Raw genomic sequence first — 17,023 nt, forward strand, 5'->3', positions numbered from 1 at the left:
GATCTCCAGAGGTCCCTTCCAACCCCTGACATCCTGTGGTCCTGTGAGATAAACCTGAGCAGTGAGAAAATGAAGTCTTGAGAAAGCATGTACCCTTAGTGGTGAAATCCAACCCTCTTACTCTAGCTGTACACAAGCTCACCAGTCCTCACACCCTGACAGGTTTTCAGTGGCCTAGAAATGAGGAGCAGTAAAGACCTCACTGAAATCTATGCAGCATGTTGGTGCTGGCAGTGCTGGAAACGTGCATGGAAACCTTTCCTGGTGATCTCCAAGCCAGCAGAGAGGTGGTGAGCAGGCAGCCACAGGCTCAAGGCTATCATATTTTTAGGAATTCACTGCCAGAAGTGCATCTGCACACAGAATTTGCCTAATGCTCCTGAGAGAGAGCAGAAAGCAAGAGCTTCATAGCTGTACATTCAAAGAAGGTTCATTCCAAAGCCTCCAGAATCCCCAGCCCACAGTGCAGCTCCAGAGGTTTATCACAAACACAGCAAGGCCAGCATATTAGAGTATCATATTCCCTAAATCCATGGTAAGCAGCCAAAGGCTGAGCTTTGGGGGGCTTGATAGCATTACCAGACACAGAGAAATCCTGGGGAAAGGTAAAAGACTCCCTCAGTGCTCACAGAAACAATCTCCAGCAGGAAAAGAGAATGTGTCCAAGAAATGCTGACTACGTGAGAGCCCCTTGGACCTGACATTAGTGTTCAGTCAGGCTAAATCCAACACAGTTCAGTCCCCAGGAAGTGTTTTTCCAGGTGTGCAGCAGTCCCAGTTTCTGGAAGCCTGGGTTACTTGTCACTTGGAAAGGCTCACAGAGGCAAACCAGCTGGAAGTGTCCCTTTCCTGGTGCCCTCTTTCATGCCACCAGAGAAATGCACTGAAAACTGGTGAACAAAGCTTCACTGCAGCTGCTGCAGCACAGCAGCAGGGATGGTTCCAAGCTGCACCAGGGGAGGTCCAGGCTGGATGCCAGGAAATATTTCTGCACTGGAAGGGTTCTCAAACATTGGAACAGGCTGCCCAGGGCAATGTTGCAGTCACCATCCCTGGGGGTGTTCAAGCAGCATGGACCTGGTGCTTAGGGGCATGGTTTGGTGCTGACCCTGCAGTGGGTTTGTCTGGGTGATCTCCAAGGTCTCTTCCAACCAGAGGTTTGCTGTAATTCTGTGATTTGCAGCTGCCCAAGTGGCTGTATGAAATTTGACAAAGTAACATCAAACTGATTTTGTCACCAAAGCCTCACAGACAGGCTGAGAGCCTTTGTGCAGCTGGAGCAGCCCTGGAGAGAACCCAGCAGCACTTTGCAGAGCTGAGGTACTCAGCAAGAGTCCATTTCCCTGTTCAGACAAATCAGAGCAGGTAATTAATAGACTAGTGAAGGATGTGAGAACCTCAGTTCAGGCTGAGCAGGGCACATTGCAACACCCCAGTCTGGCCTGAACCTCTGATTTTATTTGACAGCTAAGCTGAAGAGAGCACTTGCTGCACTCACAGCATGATACCATCTCAATCTTCTGCTTTGGCAAGGTCGCCAACCCTTAATTTCCTGGTCCTGTAACACTCCCAAAGGAGGATAAAATACTGCAGTGTGTTTCTATATCACTGACAAGTCGTGGGCTGACCTGCTGCTAGACTGCACTGGCAGAGCTGAAAGGACAGAGCACTGTGAGTGTTGTTTCAGGTCAGAGCATTTCAAAAGCATGAATCAAATGTTTCAGACTGGCTTAAAAATAATGAGATTTAAAACAAATAAATCATTGTGGGGCGCTCCTTTTCCAGAGGTTTTAGAGCTTAGGCCAAACTTTGCTCATAGATCGAAGATTTCCTTAGTAGTTTGAAAGGGCAGAACTAAATAAATCTTTTTGAATGAACACAAGAAATTGTCAGAGATTCACCAGAGATTGACCCCCAAGGACAAGGGGCAAAAAGAGAACACTGAAATCTTTGCACATATTTGTAACACAATGGCAACAGCTGGAAGATGAAATGCAGTCTGGCCTAGCTTCTCTTTTATCTAAAAATCATGGAATTGTTTGGGTTGGCAAAGCTCTCTGAGCTCATCCAGGCCAAGACCAACCCAGCCCCACCATGGCCACCAAACCATGGCCCCAAGTGCCATGGCCACACCTTGCTTGGACACCTCCAGCCATGGGGACTCCACCACCTCCCTGGGCAGCCTGTGCCAATCCCTGACCACTCTGGCAGCAAAAAGAAATTCTTCCTAATCCCCAAACTAACCCTCCCCTGGCACAATTTCAGGCTATCCAATTTCAGGCCACTTTCCATCTTGCAGGAAAAGGATTCCCAAGGCTGGGTGAGCAAAGCTCCCACCACTTGTGTCCTGCTGATACTTTTTGTTTCCAGCTGAGAAAAGCACAATAAATAGTAAGAGAAAACCAAACCAAACCACCATCAACAAACCACAAACAAAAAAACAACACACACACACACACACAAAAACCCCAACTCAACCAACCAACCACCCAAAACCCACCCAAAAACCAAAATCCAAACCCCACCCAAACATTTAATGCCTTTTTTTTCCTCCAAAGAGAACAAAAGAAATTCAACTATTGTAGCTATTTTCCCCTTTCATCTCCCACCAGGAAATGCTATGATGGCTCATGAGCACCTTGTGAACATCTACAGCTGCAGATTTCAGCTCTATCTCAGACTCCTTGGACTGTTCCGGTCCTGGTATTCATGTTCAGCCTAGAGAAGACTCCAGGGGGACGTTAGAGCTGCCTTACAGTACCTGAAGGGACCCTACAAGAAGGCTGCAGATGGACATTTCCTGAGGGTGTCTAGAGACAGGCCAAGGGGGAATGGTTTGAAGCTCAGGCAGAGCAGGGTTAGCCTGGAGCTGAGAAAGAAGTTCTTCGGTGGAAGGGTGGTGAGACTCTGGCACAGGCTGCCCAGAGAGGCTGTGGATGCCTCCTCCCCAAGTGTGTTCAAGGCCAGGCTGGATGAGGCCTTGAGCTGAGAGGTGTCCCTGCCCATGGCAGAGGGATTGGATCTGTGAGGTCCCTTCCAACCTGAGTCATTCTGTGATTCTTGAAACCAAGGCAGGATGTTCCCACAAACAGAGGAGACATTGTGGCCTGGACTATGCTGCAGGTCCCTTCCAACCTGAGCCATTCTAGGATTCTTTATCAAACAGCTTCCCTAAGGAGCCTGAGCTAAAGACACTTTGCAGCCAAGGTCATGCCCCAGGGGTGTTCAGCTAAGCAATTGGAATAGAACAAAAGAGGTGAGAAGCACAGCAGGACAAGTTCTTTCAGGTCTCAGAGCTGACTGCAGCACGTTGCAGAGGTTAGCTGGAACAGGGGCGGGGGTTAGCACAAGTGTGGTGTTGATTGGATTCTTCAAATGATTACCAACCTGACAGCACTGAGCAGAGAGTTTATGCTTGCTGCAGATTAAATTACAACAAAGATCAAAAAAGGCAACTAATTGCAGAGCTGCGTGTACTGCCTTGATGTCCACTGGCCCAGCCACCCAGCCCATGGGTCAGAAAAAAGCTTCTGCTTCATCCACACAGTGTACAGGAGCAGGAGGAGATTGGTCCTGAGGAGGATTTCTTCTTGATACAGGTACCTGTGTGTGCCATCACCCCCAGCCATCCCTCAAGCCCCCTGGGCAGCCTCCCAGGGGAGGAGACGGCCAAATTCTCCAGATACAGACAGCACAGTGCTCTTTTATACCTGACCTGGTTTTCAGCCCCTCGTGACAAGTGGCAACATTCTTTGTTCAAGGGTGGTGTTGTTTGTGGTTCTAACTCCACCTCTGTCCTCCCCCATCCTCTGAGCCTTGCTTTCTGGAGGGCTTTTGCCTTTCTTTCCTTTCAGTAATTGAGTGTGCAGCCATGGCAGGTTTCATCTCCACACCCTGTGTTGAAACGCTTACAATGAAATCGCTGATAGCAGCAGCCCCCTTAGCAGGCTTCACTTACCATGCCCTTGAGACCAGCAGGAGTGAGAGGCTTCTGCACCTCCCAGCACGCATTCCAGCCAGCTGTAACCCAGCATGACATGACCCCAACACACTCCCTTTGGTTCAGGCTGCTCACAGCACTGGGGACCTACACAGGAAGAGGAAACCATCAGATACTGTGTTATGGTTTAAAAGTGTTTCACCTACCTACCCTGTCACAAACGCAGGGGAAGAAGCAGTTTCCTGGAACTGATGCTGTGCTGCCAGTGGTGCTCAGGGTATCAAACTCTAGATGCAGGCCCTCAGGACAAGGGGACAACCCTTCCCACCTGAACCTCCAAAGTTGGGGCATTTAGTCACCAAAGGTCCTGATTTCAGTAGGATCTACAGAACTTTCCAAATCTCTTCCTCTGGCCTTAAGTCATTTCCATTGTGCGACTACTCTGGTAAGATGTGGTACAAAGCCCTGCTGTGTCTGGCAGCTGTGCAGCGGAGCTGTCTCCGCTCTCCTACGAGGGCAGACGGAGATTTGCTCACATCTCGCCCTTCCACCCTCAGAGACCGCACCAGAGCCTGCAGGGCTTTGCGTGCTGACGCTGCTACCCAGGGCTCAACCCCTTCGTTTCCCACAGCCTGGCCGCTTCACTCGCCCCATCGTCCACAGCCGGGCCCGGGAGCCCCCGGCGCGGCCTGCTCTTCGGCCAGCTGCCGCCTGCCCGGGGCTCCCCTGAGCTCTCGACCCTCCGCCCACTCAGGCCAGCACTGATCGCCGAGCCTGGAGCAGCCGAAGCAGGCACAGGGCTCTCGGGTGGACAAAGCTGCCCTGCCCTGCCCTGCCCTCCCCTCCCCTCTCTTCCTCCACGTCAGCCTTTGGCTCCGGGCACAGCGATCCCGGCCAAAGGAACGGCGAAACGGCGCGGAGCGGACGAGCGCTGGGGCAGAGAAGGAAGGCGCCGAGCTCTAGCGGCGGGAAGAGGAAGCCCCGCCTCTGCCCCGCCCCTGGTTACGAATCAGCCAATAGCTAGCAGGGAAATGTGAAATTCATATCTGCAATCCAATAGCGAACAGCGGGGTGCATTCCACGTGGCCGCTGCCCGATTCGATTGGGAGAGCGGGCGGCCTCGATGAGCAGCCATCCAATAGCGCCGCAGGAGGGTGACGACTCCGGGAGAGTCACATCCAATGAGCAAGGCGTGGGGAGCCCGCCGCCCCGCCCCGCTCCCTATATAAGATGGTCCCGAGAAGGGCGGCCGCTTTTGAGGTGCTGCTGCCCAGACCCGTTGCGCGTCTGCCGCTCCCAGCGCTGCCCGCTACCGGCCCGAACCATGGTGAGCGGGGGCCCGGGGGAGGGGGCACCCGGCGCCGCTATGCTCGCCGAAGCGGAAAGGGGGGCGGGGCGGCCCCGCCCGTGCGCGGCGGGAGGCGCGGGTCCGCCCCGGCCCGCGGCGGGGAGCGGGAGGAGGAAGGAGGGCGGGCGGCACGCACGGGCCCCGCGCCGGATCATGGCGGCTGCTGGCCCCCGAGCCGCGCCTCCCCGGTCCTCCGTCGCCGTGCAGCGTCCTGCCGCTCGGCCTCGTCCCAAAATGGTGGCAGCTTCTCCGAGAACATGGCGGCGGGCGGCACTGCCCGCGGGCGGGGGTCTTGCAGTCCCCGGCCGGCTCTGAGGCAGCGGCTTCCGCAGAGGTCACTCCGGTCCGGGCCCTGCGCCACGGCAGTGGGGCGCGGCCCGGGGAGCCTTAGGCGCAGTCAGCCGCCGCGGCCGGCGTCGCTTGATGTCTTCTGTCGCTGCAGCGGGACGTGGCTGCGCATCCAGCCCGGGCGGAGGGTGAGCTGCGGGGGCTGCTCTCATGGGTGCCTGTGGAATATTAAAGCGAAAGGGAGAACCTTCGTGGGGTGCGTGGGACCTGGCGTGACAGAGGAGGCCGCCGGGCGTTCTGCAGGCGCCGCTTGCGGCTTCGCTCCTGCTCCTTGCCCCCTGTCGCCAGTCAGGTGGCCTGAGGTGGTTTGGAGAGCTCGGGGATGGGCAGAGATTGCCTCAAGGACTTTGTGAGCCTGACTTAGTAATAAAGGTGAGGTGGAATGACCTTGTAAGCTAAGAGTCACCTCTGGAGGGATACCTGCAAGGTGTGATCAAGGGCTGAGAGCTAGCGAGGTGAGGTCAGCTGTGGGGCTGTGCAGCACAACACGTGGGAGCTGTCAGCTGGAGGCTCAGGGACTGGCCTGAGGTCCTCCTCCTGTGGGTGTTTGCCCTGTAGCTCTCTTTGAAATGAGATTGTGGCTGTCCAAAGGTTACGTTGGAGGAAACACTGGAGAGTGTTTCAGTAGGGTTGTGAATACCTAGTTCAGTACTTGTTGCACTAAAACAGAAGTAAGGCCAGTTTTGGAGGGATGTTTTGATGCCCCCATTTTGCTCTTACCTTTCTATGAGGGACCAAATCAAGAATATGAATGCAGCCTCTCACCCCTGCAAAGGATGCAGCTTTCCTGTGTGACCCGGTGTAAGTGATCCTACTCTGGCAGGGGGGTTGGACTAGACGATCTTTTGAGGTCTCTTCCAGCTAACTTTCTGTGATTCCCTTGAGTTTCATCCTAGGGAAAGCAGGTTGCTCATCATGGAATGGTGTTGAACTTGGTCTGAGCTGTTGCAGCTGTTCTTGTGAAGCTTGGCTTTCCATCACCTTTACACAGGTGAAGCTGCACCTAAAATATTGTCCAGGAGAAGACAAGGGACCTAGAGCCTGGTCTACCAGGACAGTTGGAGAGAGCTGGGCTTTAGCCTGTAAGGATCCAGTAGTACTCTGCAGCTACTGAAAGGACAGTAGCAGAAGACAAGGCAGTGCTCAGACTGGTGCACATCACACAGCAACAGGAAACAGAGGTGACAGAGGCTGGAGAGGTTCAGGATGGGCTTGGAAAAGTCTCTTCTTAAAAGCAGTGCATCTAAGTTTGATTCTGTGTCCTGACTTGGGGCCTGAACGCAGCACTGAGCTGTGCTGTCTGTAGGACTCATTTAAACCTTGTTAACTATGAAACTTCCACCAGTGGTGTGTAAAGGCCCAGAGCTGTTAAAAGTGAGAGTTGCCTCTTGCCTGTCCTTACACCTTAGAGATGACTCAGATTTTGTTCTGTTCTTCATCACTCTTGCTGTGGTGAGGCTTCTGCTCTGAAAAGGCTGTGCAGAGTGGGCAGAGTCTCTTGGTGTCTAACAAAGATCTGTGCTGTTAAATAGCCACCTAAAAGTGCTGAAGTGCTCAGGGCTGCAGGAAGGCAGCTGAAGGAGCCCTCTCAAGGCAGGGTGAGCAGCAGCACCAGGCCAGGGTTCTGTGACTGATTTTTCTTGCCAAGTTTTGCAAACCTCCAATGATGGAGATCCCTTCCCCTCTCTGGTGACCTGTTCCAGGGCTGCACCTCTCTGCTAGTGAAGCTTTTCCCAAAACCCAACCCAAATCTCCCAGCATCCTCCAAACACCTGATCTGCACCCTCCTGCAGAGCAGAGGGATGGCTTCTTGGTGTCTCCTTTTGTAGCCTGGCACATTGTTTACCTCACTGAGCAGGAGAAGGCTCTGCTGGATGTTGAGGATGGTTTCTGTGGTAACCCCTAGGATCCTTTCAGCAGGGCTGCTTCTCAGCTAGCTGCTTCTTTGTAGTGACACAGGGAGTCACTCTGCCCTGCCTGCTCAACTTTGTGCTGTCAGAATAAACAGGGCATGCTCTTGATGTGGCACCCATGGCACCTGCTCTGTGGCTCTGTTGCACAAGTTGTAATTCCAAGGACTTGCATTTTCTCTTTGACACGTAACTGTGGCTTTGTGTAGTTCCAAGTAGTGCCACTGGTTCCTTTGATGTTGGAAAGCTCATGTACAGTCTGATGTCTTCCTTGGGCAAGCAAGGTCCTGCACACTTCTTTCAATGACCTTCCCCAGCTGCTTAGAGCTTCCCTCACAAAGTTTGGGTCACTGATGGAAGCTCAATGCAGGTGTGGGTCTGGACTGAAGTGAGGTTATCACTATCTGCTCTCTCCTCTCACTAGGGAACAGTTGCAGACTGTCCTTCTGCTTTCCTGAGCTGTGTGGCCTTATTCATTGCCATGAGCTGGCTTCTGTGACTGCAGCTTTTGGCTGCATGCTGGGAGCTGCCTTTTCTGTCACCCTTCTGCCAGTGCAGGTTGACTGTGCAATGCAGCACCCAGTGCAGCGCTTTGGCCCAGAGAGCAGCAGAGTGGCAGCAGCTTTGGGTGAGGATGGTTGCAGAGGGGATGTGGAAGCCTGAATGGATGGGGAGCTGGAAACCAACAGTTCTCTGCTGTTCAGTGCTGTGGTTGAGAACAAGCCATGGGGTTTTGGGCAAACACAGATTGAATTTCTTGGACTTCCCAAGGAGGTTGAAAGGACTGTTCCTGACTTCCTGCATTCACTGTGGATGTGGGCTATGTCCAGACCCTATGACTGGATGGCTATGGTTCCAGGTCCTGCTTATGCTGGAATTTCAAAGGACAAGCACAGGGTCTGAAGGCAGTTAAATGTGACTGGCACTCAGAGCTGTTCTGTATGCAGCTTCTCCTAGAACACTTTGTCACTCAAAACTAGAATTCTGTCAAATATAAAATATCACAGATGGACCAGGAGCTTGGAGATGGTTCTGTTGTGGTTTGACTTTCAGTGATCAGCCCAGTGCTTAAATATAAAGGAAGCTGTCTTGTGCTCTGGGTATCAGAAGCAGCCTGGATCCATACCTTGGTGTGATGAGATCCTTTTGCTGACATGAACCACATTCTGCGCAGCTTAAATGAGGTCATGCCTGGTGGTAAGGAGTTTGGTGCTTTGCATACAGCAGTGTGATGTGAGTCCTCAGGTTTCATACAGTGGTTTGGGTTGGAAAGGAGCTTAAAGATCATCCAGTTCCAACCCCCTACCATGGGCAGGGACACCTCCCACCAGCCCAGCTTGCTCAAGACCTCATCCAGCCTGGCCTTGAACACCTCCAGGGAGGAGGCATCCACAGCCTCCCTGGGCAACCTGTGCCAGTGTCTCCCCACCCTCACTCTCAAGAATTTCTTCCTCATCTTCAGTCTCCCCTCTTCCAACTCAAAGCCATTGTCCCTCGTCCTGGCACTCCCAGCCCTTGTCCAAAGTCCCTCCCCAGCTCTCCTGCCCCAGCCCCCTCCCTGTCCTTTTTGATGCAGCCCAGGACATGGTTGGCATCTGGGCTGCCAGTGACCATTGCTGGCCCATGGGGAGTTTGTCACCAACTGACACCTCCAAGTACTCCTCCTTCAGGCTGCTCTCAAGCCACTCCTTGCCTAGCCTGGATTTGTGCTTGGGGTTGCCCTGACCCAAGTGCAGGACCTTGCCCTTGGCCTTGAACTTCATGAGGATGGCTTGGGATCACCTCTCCAGTCTGTCCAGGTCCCTCTGGATGGATCCCCTCCCTCCAATCACACCACATCACACATCTTGATGCCATCCACAAACCTGCTCAGGGTGCCTCAATGCCAATGTCGATGTCACTGACAAAGATGTTTCTGAAGCCATGCTAGGATTGGTTCCCCAGACTCGCTCTCAGGATGGCAAAGTTCTGTAAAGTGAGCAGGAATTTTTTTTTTTCTGGTTTTCAGTGCTTTAAGCAAATGGCCCCAGACCCTGCAGCAGGCCTCACTCCTGGTGGCTGTGCTCCTGGGGCTGCAGCTCCTGAGGGGATGCTTAGGCCAGTGGCAGGTTGCAGGCATTGATTCTTCTAGGTGGAGAGGAGCTGGCTGGAGGGTTTGAAAGAGTTGGTCAAACTCTTCTGGTCTGGTTGGAGATGGGAAAAAGGAGGAGGAATGGGCTTGTGAAAACAAGCATCTGAAAGGGTCTAGGTGCATGGTGACTGAAAGAGGCTTTTGTTGTGCTGCACTTTGTGCCAAGTGCCCCTAACCCCAGGACAATGAGGCCAATGTTCCGAGAGCTGTGAGGGGTGGGAGCTGAGTGCTGCATGCAGTGTAGCAGGCAGTGCAGCCCAGGGTGGGTATCCAGGGTGCTGCATGCAGTGCAGCCTAGGGTGGAGGGGGTGTCCAGGTGCTGCATGTGGTGCAGCCCAGGGCAGTGCTGTCCGTGCTGAGCGCTGTGTTCTCTCCCCGCAGCGTGAGTGCATCTCCATCCACGTGGGACAGGCAGGAGTGCAGATTGGCAATGCCTGCTGGGAGCTCTACTGCCTGGAGCACGGCATCCAGCCCAACGGCACCATGCCCAGCGACAAGACCATCGGCGGGGGCGACGACTCCTTCAACACCTTCTTCAGTGAGACCGGGGCCGGGAAACACGTCCCTAGGGCTGTCTTTGTGGACCTGGAGCCAGCAGTGATAGGTGAATAATGACTTGTGTAGGGGCCTGCAGAAGGTGCTGGAGGAGGGCATTTCACTGACTGCTTTTCCAGTCCTGCAAAATGCTTTGGGGCTTTATGTTTGTCTTCATTTTAGGGAGCGAGACAGATGCTCTTCACCCCTTCCCAAAGGAGTAAAGAAAAATGCTCCACACCAGATTGGAAAGAATTAGAAGTTTAAGTGGGAGTACTACTCATGTCTACATACAACAGTACAGAGCATATAAAATACACAATCTGTTGTCTACCTCGGCCACAGTTCTCCAAGAACCTCCTTAGGCCAAAGCTTCATAGTCCATCTTGGCCACAGTTCTCCAAAATAACCTCCTTAGGTCAAAGCTTTCCACAGCCTCCCTCCAAACCGGGCCAAAACCCCAGGCCTCAAATGCTGCCCCCCCATACCTCTCTACCCCCAAACCCAAATGACACAGCTAGAATTCAGCTTGCCAGCTCCAGGCTGCTCCAGGCCCAACTCCCATGCATAGCAAAGATAAGGGAGCCCAGACCAGGAAAGAGGCAGGGAAAGGAAGGGGGCTGGAAAGCTTGTGCTGTTTCCCTACAAAGGGGAGATGCAGGCGTTCTGGGAATGAAATACAAAAGATTACACTTTCTGGCCCTCCCCTGGACCTATCTAGCTGCTGGAGGTCTGTGCTCATTGGTTTAAGACATCCCCACTTTCTTAAACCCATAACATTTTTATTACCAAAAGCTTGCCTGCATCTTCCTAGTGATGGGAAATATTTGGTGGGACTGGCAAATGTTCACTGTGGAGCTGTAAAGCATTTAAATGTGCCCTTCTGCCAGCCTGTGGGCCTTCTGAATGTGCCTCATCTTCTATGCAAGGAAAGGAACTAAAGAGTTCTAACCTCTTGGAACAATATGGCACAAAGTGTCCAGCAGTCAACAGGAATCTTTTTAACATGTGGTGTCATTAAAACAGATTTTTGTACATTGCAATGATTCCTGTGCTTTCCCCAAACAATCTTTTCCCTGAAGCTTGAAGAGTGTTTGCAGAAATGAGTCTCAATCCCTAGCCTCAATTCAGGGACTTCCAAACATGCCCTGCTGCCTTCTCTTTGCATGGCAATCCAATCTTCTGGAAATCAGCTGTATCCCATGCTCTGGCAGCATTCTCAGTGTTCAGATGTGATCCCCTGCATCAGCCACTGGTGGATCCCATTAGCTACACTGCCAGCCCAGTCTGGGTTCCCCAGTTTCAGAGGTCCCTCGTTGCTTGTGTTTGTTCTTACTGTGTGTGCCTGAAGAAAACCTGCTGGGGCCAGTTTTGTGTCTGCATTGCCTCAGTGCTTTGGGGCTCTCACAGAACAGGAGGCCTGTTTCTTGTGCTTGTGCTATTTCTTACTGCCATGCACAGACTTGGGAAGGGGAGACAAGGGAATAGGCTTAGGCTGTGGGACTCCTGCAAGTTGCTTTTGTTGTAACACCCCAGAGCACTTCTGTGGCTAATCCAGCAGAATGGACTTCTGCAGGAGAGCAGGTCATCAGGGGTGGGGATGCTGGACTAGTAATCTTAAAACAACCCAAAGCCCCCTTGGCTCTGCACTAATTCCCAGAAGCTGTGGCAGGTCTGGCTTTGTTTTCCTGAGCCCCATGGCTTTTGCTTCCTCTGCTGCTGGCCAGGTGGTGGCTCTAAGCAACCAGAAAAGGCTGAGAGATGAGGTGAGGGTGAGCAGGTGGCAGAGCTCTCATCTTGCCTCTGGGGGTGGGTAGCTGGTGAGTCTTGGGACAAATGGTAAAAAGGTGGTGTTCCACTGCTTGTTAATGGTGCCAGTGCAGCATGGGGAGCTGGGCAAAAGGCTGTCTTATGAAACAGGTGGCAATAGGAAGACAGCCAGGGCTTTGTTACAGGTTACATCAGAACCTTTCTCAGGGCTAGCTTTCTAAATCCCTGCCCTGCTTGGTTGGAAGTGATTAGTCCAGTTCCCTGGGCAGGGCTAGCATGGCTTGTGCCATTTGTGCAGTGTTTGCCTCTGCTCTGAGTTCATGGAAACTCAAAGTATCTACAAATTAATAACCTATCCTGCAGCAGCTGTGCTGATTGATTTCCTTGCCCTCATCCTGCCCCAACAGGTCAGGCCAGACATACAGAGGTGCGGTGCTAAGGGACGTGGTTTAGCACCAGACTTGGTAGTTTGGCAATGGTTTGACTCAATGATCTTAAAGGTGTTTTCTAACCAAAACAATCCTGTGACTCTGATCTGTTGTGCATGCAGCAGCTCTGGAGGTGCCCTGTGTGTAGAGCAGGGATTTCCGGAGCTCCCAGAGCTGCTCCAGGTGAAAGCAGCAGGACTGCTGCATGTGTGCCCCAGCTCTGGGGATGTGGTGTCCCAAGAAACAGGGCAGTCCATGTCTGGGAATTGCTTGCTCTCAGATTAAGCAGCAGCTGTGCAAGCAGACAGCTTCATCTGCACTTAATAAAGCTCTTTGCTTTCCACTTGATTTTAATGGAAGGCTGCAGCACTGCACTAGCACACAACTCAAGAAGGCAGAGACAAAGCTGTGCTGAGTTCCTTTGTGCAGGACAGAGCTGGAGTCTGCTGGCTGTGAGTGTATGCTTCCAATAGCTGGTGGAAATCATAACTGAACCATTCTTTACATCTGACTGCTCTAAATCAGAGTCACAGAATGGTCAGGGTCAGAAGGCACTTCTGAAGGTCATCTAATCCAGCCCCCCATCTGCACAGTTTTCTAACACATTTGCTCTGAAGCTTGCAGCTCGGTGTTTAATAACTGAACAGATGCTACAAGAGCATCTCCTGTTCCTTTGGAATCTTCTCTATCCTTGGCAGAAAGTGCAATTAAGGGAAAGGAGGAGACAAAGCAGTGCAGGCTCTGTCTGCCCATGGCTGCAGAAGCAGTAAGGCAACATCCTGGAAGGCTTGGAAAATAAGCAACATTTCAGATGCTGATCTGCAAAGTGAGCCTCAGGTTGTCTCAAACTCTGGATAAATGATTCTGTTACTACTGTCTAGTTTTAAATTGTCCTGGCAGGTCAAACATGTAAATGTGTGAAGTGGGAGAGTTTCTTGAGCAGGAAAATGTTAGGTGCCCGCATTCAGTCTGTGCTGAGTTTGTCACCTCCTAACAGGTAGGAACCAAGCTGCTTTTTGCCTCTAAGCTTAGATACCTTACTCTGGACACCTTCAGATTTGAAAAACTCATTCTACATAGAAAACTAACTTAGAAATCTTCATCTTGTCTCCCCAGATGAAGTTAGGACTGGGGCATACAGGCAGCTGTTTCATCCTGAGCAGCTGATATCTGGTAAAGAAGATGCTGCGAATAACTACGCTCGAGGGCATTACACGGTTGGGAAGGAGATCATTGATCTCGTTCTAGAGCGCATCAGGAAGCTGGTAAGACTTTTTTTTCCCCTTAACTGAATATTCTTGGACATCTTTCTTTAGCCTGTTTTAAAGGATTTGGCAGTTAGATTATCAAAAATACATAGCCCTCCAAATTGTGCTTCCATTTATGCCATGGACTTAGTCTGCATCTGGTTTTATTCTTAGCCAGCTGGGAGTGGTTGGATTATTCCTGTCAGATAGGACTTTCAAGTGGTCTAAAATGCTGATGAGGCTCAGAAACCTTTATTGTTTCATGTTCAGCTTCAGAAAGACAGTGCTGGGAATTATCATTTGCATAGTTCCTGCTGGAAAAGGATTGGTCTCTTGCTGGGGCTCTTGCAAGAAAGTTTAAATAGCAGTGTTTGCTTCTGTGGTTCAGACTTTTGTTTGCATTTCCTGCTGCCACAATTCCTGAATTAATTTGATGGTAATAACAGCACAGAAGGAACCTCAGTAAGTTGGGATGGTTTAGGCTCCCCAGTACTTTGATCATGTGGCAGATGTATGAAGATGCCAGCTTAGAAGGTTAGAGTTCCCTTGCAAAGTGTGTCCTGAATCCATGTCACAAAGGTGGGGAGTCTTCAGTGCACACACAAACATAGCTGCTTTCACAGGCAGTAATGAGGCTGAGGTGGGCACCTTCTGCACATCAAACCTGGGATTGCTTTCAGTGCCTTGCTGCCACCATCTCTAATTAAAGCTAAACTGTTTGCAGCAGGCTGTACTTTGACCTGAAAAAACGTAGTTGTAATGTCTACAAGCTGTTGAAAGTCCCTGTCAGCCCTGGGAATCAGGCTGAGCATCATGTGGCATTTCTGAGGACAAGGCAGTCTGGTTTCTTCATCTGAGGAGCCTAAGCTGCCACGGCAGTGTGATACCTACTGACAGCTTACTTGCCTGGACTGAGTTCTGTGCAGATCTGGCAGGGTTGCAGCAATAGTTCTGGCACAGGGAGTTGCTCCATTTCTGTGCAGGCAGAGAATGTCAGATCAAAGGGATAGGTGGTTGGTTGTTCTTGGAATGTTACTGCTGCTCTTGGTCATTGTTCTTGGCTTTGGCCTGAGAGTTGGGACTTAGGGGAACTGCTGAGGTAGCCATTTGAAGTGGGGAGGTCACCCCCTGTATGTAGGGGGCTTAAACCAGCCAAAGATAAATGTTTCTATGGGGCCCCTCCTGGATTATTGGCAGAGGGATCCATTTCAGTGTTACTTTCCTGAAGCTTGAACAGCTGGTGTGTGTCAGGATGGAATTGGCTGTCTTGAGCTTGGGTTGGGGTTCTCAGTGTCTCCCCACACTGCTCTAACCCCTGTGTTCTCTCTTGCAGTCTGATCAGTGCACTGGCTTGCAGGGCTTCCTGATTTTCCACAGCTTCGGGGGAGGCACTGGCTCAGGTTTCACCTCCCTGCTGATGGAGCGCCTGTCAGTTGACTATGGGAAAAAGTCCAAGCTGGAGTTTGCCATCTACCCTGCACCCCAGGTGTCCACAGCTGTGGTGGAGCCTTACAACTCCATCCTGACCACCCACACCACCCTGGAGCACTCCGACTGTGCCTTTATGGTTGACAATGAGGCCATCTATGACATTTGCCGCAGGAACCTGGACATCGAGCGCCCAACCTACACCAACCTCAACCGCCTCATCGGCCAGATAGTCTCCTCCATTACTGCTTCCCTCAGGTTTGATGGTGCCTTAAACGTGGATCTTACTGAGTTCCAGACCAACCTGGTGCCTTACCCTCGCATCCACTTCCCGCTGGTCACCTACTCGCCCATCATCTCGGCAGAGAAGGCCTACCACGAGCAGCTGTCGGTGGCTGAGATCACCAACGCCTGCTTCGAGCCATCCAACCAGATGGTGAAGTGTGACCCTCGCCATGGCAAGTACATGGCCTGCTGCATGCTGTACCGCGGGGACGTGGTGCCCAAGGACGTCAACGCTGCCATCGCCGCCATCAAGACCAAGCGAACCATCCAGTTCGTGGACTGGTGCCCAACTGGCTTCAAGGCAAGTCCCATCCTGGCTTTCTCCAGGCTTCTCATTCTCTGTCATGAGCTTATGAAGTAATTTTCTCATGAAGGTGTCACGTTAGGTACCTGATTTGTGTTTTGAGAATCACAGAGGAGACCTCCAAGCTCATCCAGTCCTACCCTTGACCCAGCACCAAGGGTCAACACTAAACCATGTCCCTAAGCACCAGCTCCACACACTGCTTAAAGACCCCCAGGGATGATGACTCCAGCACTGCCCTGGGCAGCCTCTTCCAATGTTTGAGAACCCTTCCAGTGCAGAAATTTTTCCTAGCATCCAGCCTGAACCCCCCTTAGAGGAGCTTGAAACCATTGCCTCTGCTCCTTGTTATCAAGGAGAAGAGGCTGCCTGCTCCTTGCTCCAGCCTCCCTTCAGGGAGTTGTAGAGAGAAATGGGGACAGGTTCTCATGCAGAGCTATTTCCTTGGGTGTAAAGCATTTAATTCAACTGCTGTCTTGTGTGGCTCTGGTCACTGTCAAAGGCTGCAAGGAAATTCATGGTCTCTTGTGCTTCTCCCATAGGTTGGCATCAATTACCAGCCACCAACAGTGGTTCCTGGTGGTGACCTGGCCAAAGTGCAGCGGGCAGTGTGCATGCTGAGCAACACTACAGCCATTGCTGAGGCGTGGGCTCGTCTGGACCACAAGTTTGACCTGATGTATGCCAAACGTGCCTTTGTTCACTGGTATGTCGGAGAGGGGATGGAGGAGGGGGAGTTCTCTGAGGCTCGTGAGGACCTGGCTGCGCTTGAGAAGGATTACGAAGAGGTGGGCACAGACTCGCTGGATGGAGAAGATGAAGGTGAAGAATATTAACTCACCAAGAGAAGTGAATTGCCAGGCTCTGCCATCCTACTGCCTCCTGGGAGCGGTGTAAATCGTGTGAAATAATGGAATAAACTTCGTTTAATCAAGACATTTTGTAGTGTCCAAGCACTCTACATTCATCAGTGATAGCTGAGCAGGCAGCAGTCCAGCAGGTAGAATTTCTTTCTGAGAAAGAGGAGTAAAATAACAATGCTCTAGTTGGATGAGGTCTTGGCCTTAAGGCCATGCTCCTTGAAGGGCTAACAGGACAGATTTCCCCCAGAACCAAGACTAGAAACGTGCTTGAACTGCTGCTGCTAAGACCAGTTGTGTTCATCAAGGCTCTAAAGCTGGTGTCACAAGAGGCAATGTGAACTAACTTTGTGTTCCCCTACAGATGGAAGACCTCTCAGAGCAAAGGCTGCTGAGTTGGCTTTCTGCTGTACTTACTCAGCCATGGGCCAGTAACTAAGATGTAACCTGGAGGGGCAGGAGATGCCCAGATAGGGTATGCCATAGCATG

At 51.8% G+C, this 17,023-nt stretch overlaps 1 protein-coding gene across 1 annotated transcript; it reads left to right on the top strand.

Moving 5' to 3' along the window:
- Positions 1-5,234: 5,234 nt before the first annotated feature.
- LOC128978089 (tubulin alpha-8 chain) lies at positions 5,235-16,581 on the top strand. The gene is made up of 5 exons (XM_054395848.1): positions 5,235-5,267; positions 10,059-10,281; positions 13,526-13,674; positions 14,990-15,670; positions 16,216-16,581. The coding sequence occupies exons 1-5, from the start codon at positions 5,265-5,267 to the stop codon at positions 16,507-16,509; spliced, it is 1,350 nt and encodes a 449-aa protein (XP_054251823.1). The 5' UTR covers positions 5,235-5,264; the 3' UTR covers positions 16,510-16,581.
- The last annotated feature ends 442 nt before the right edge of the window (positions 16,582-17,023 follow it).

The sequence above is a fragment of the Indicator indicator genome, chromosome 35 (assembly GCF_027791375.1).
Source record: "Indicator indicator isolate 239-I01 chromosome 35, UM_Iind_1.1, whole genome shotgun sequence".
Lineage (NCBI taxonomy): Eukaryota > Metazoa > Chordata > Aves > Piciformes > Indicatoridae > Indicator > Indicator indicator.

Coding starts and splice junctions, on each gene's coding strand:
- LOC128978089 (XM_054395848.1), top strand. Junction 13,675..14,989: donor TAGAGCGCATCAGGAAGCTG/GTAAGACTTTTT, acceptor TCTCTCTTGCAG/TCTGATCAGTGCACTGGCTT. Junction 15,671..16,215: donor GGTGCCCAACTGGCTTCAAG/GCAAGTCCCATC, acceptor CTTCTCCCATAG/GTTGGCATCAATTACCAGCC.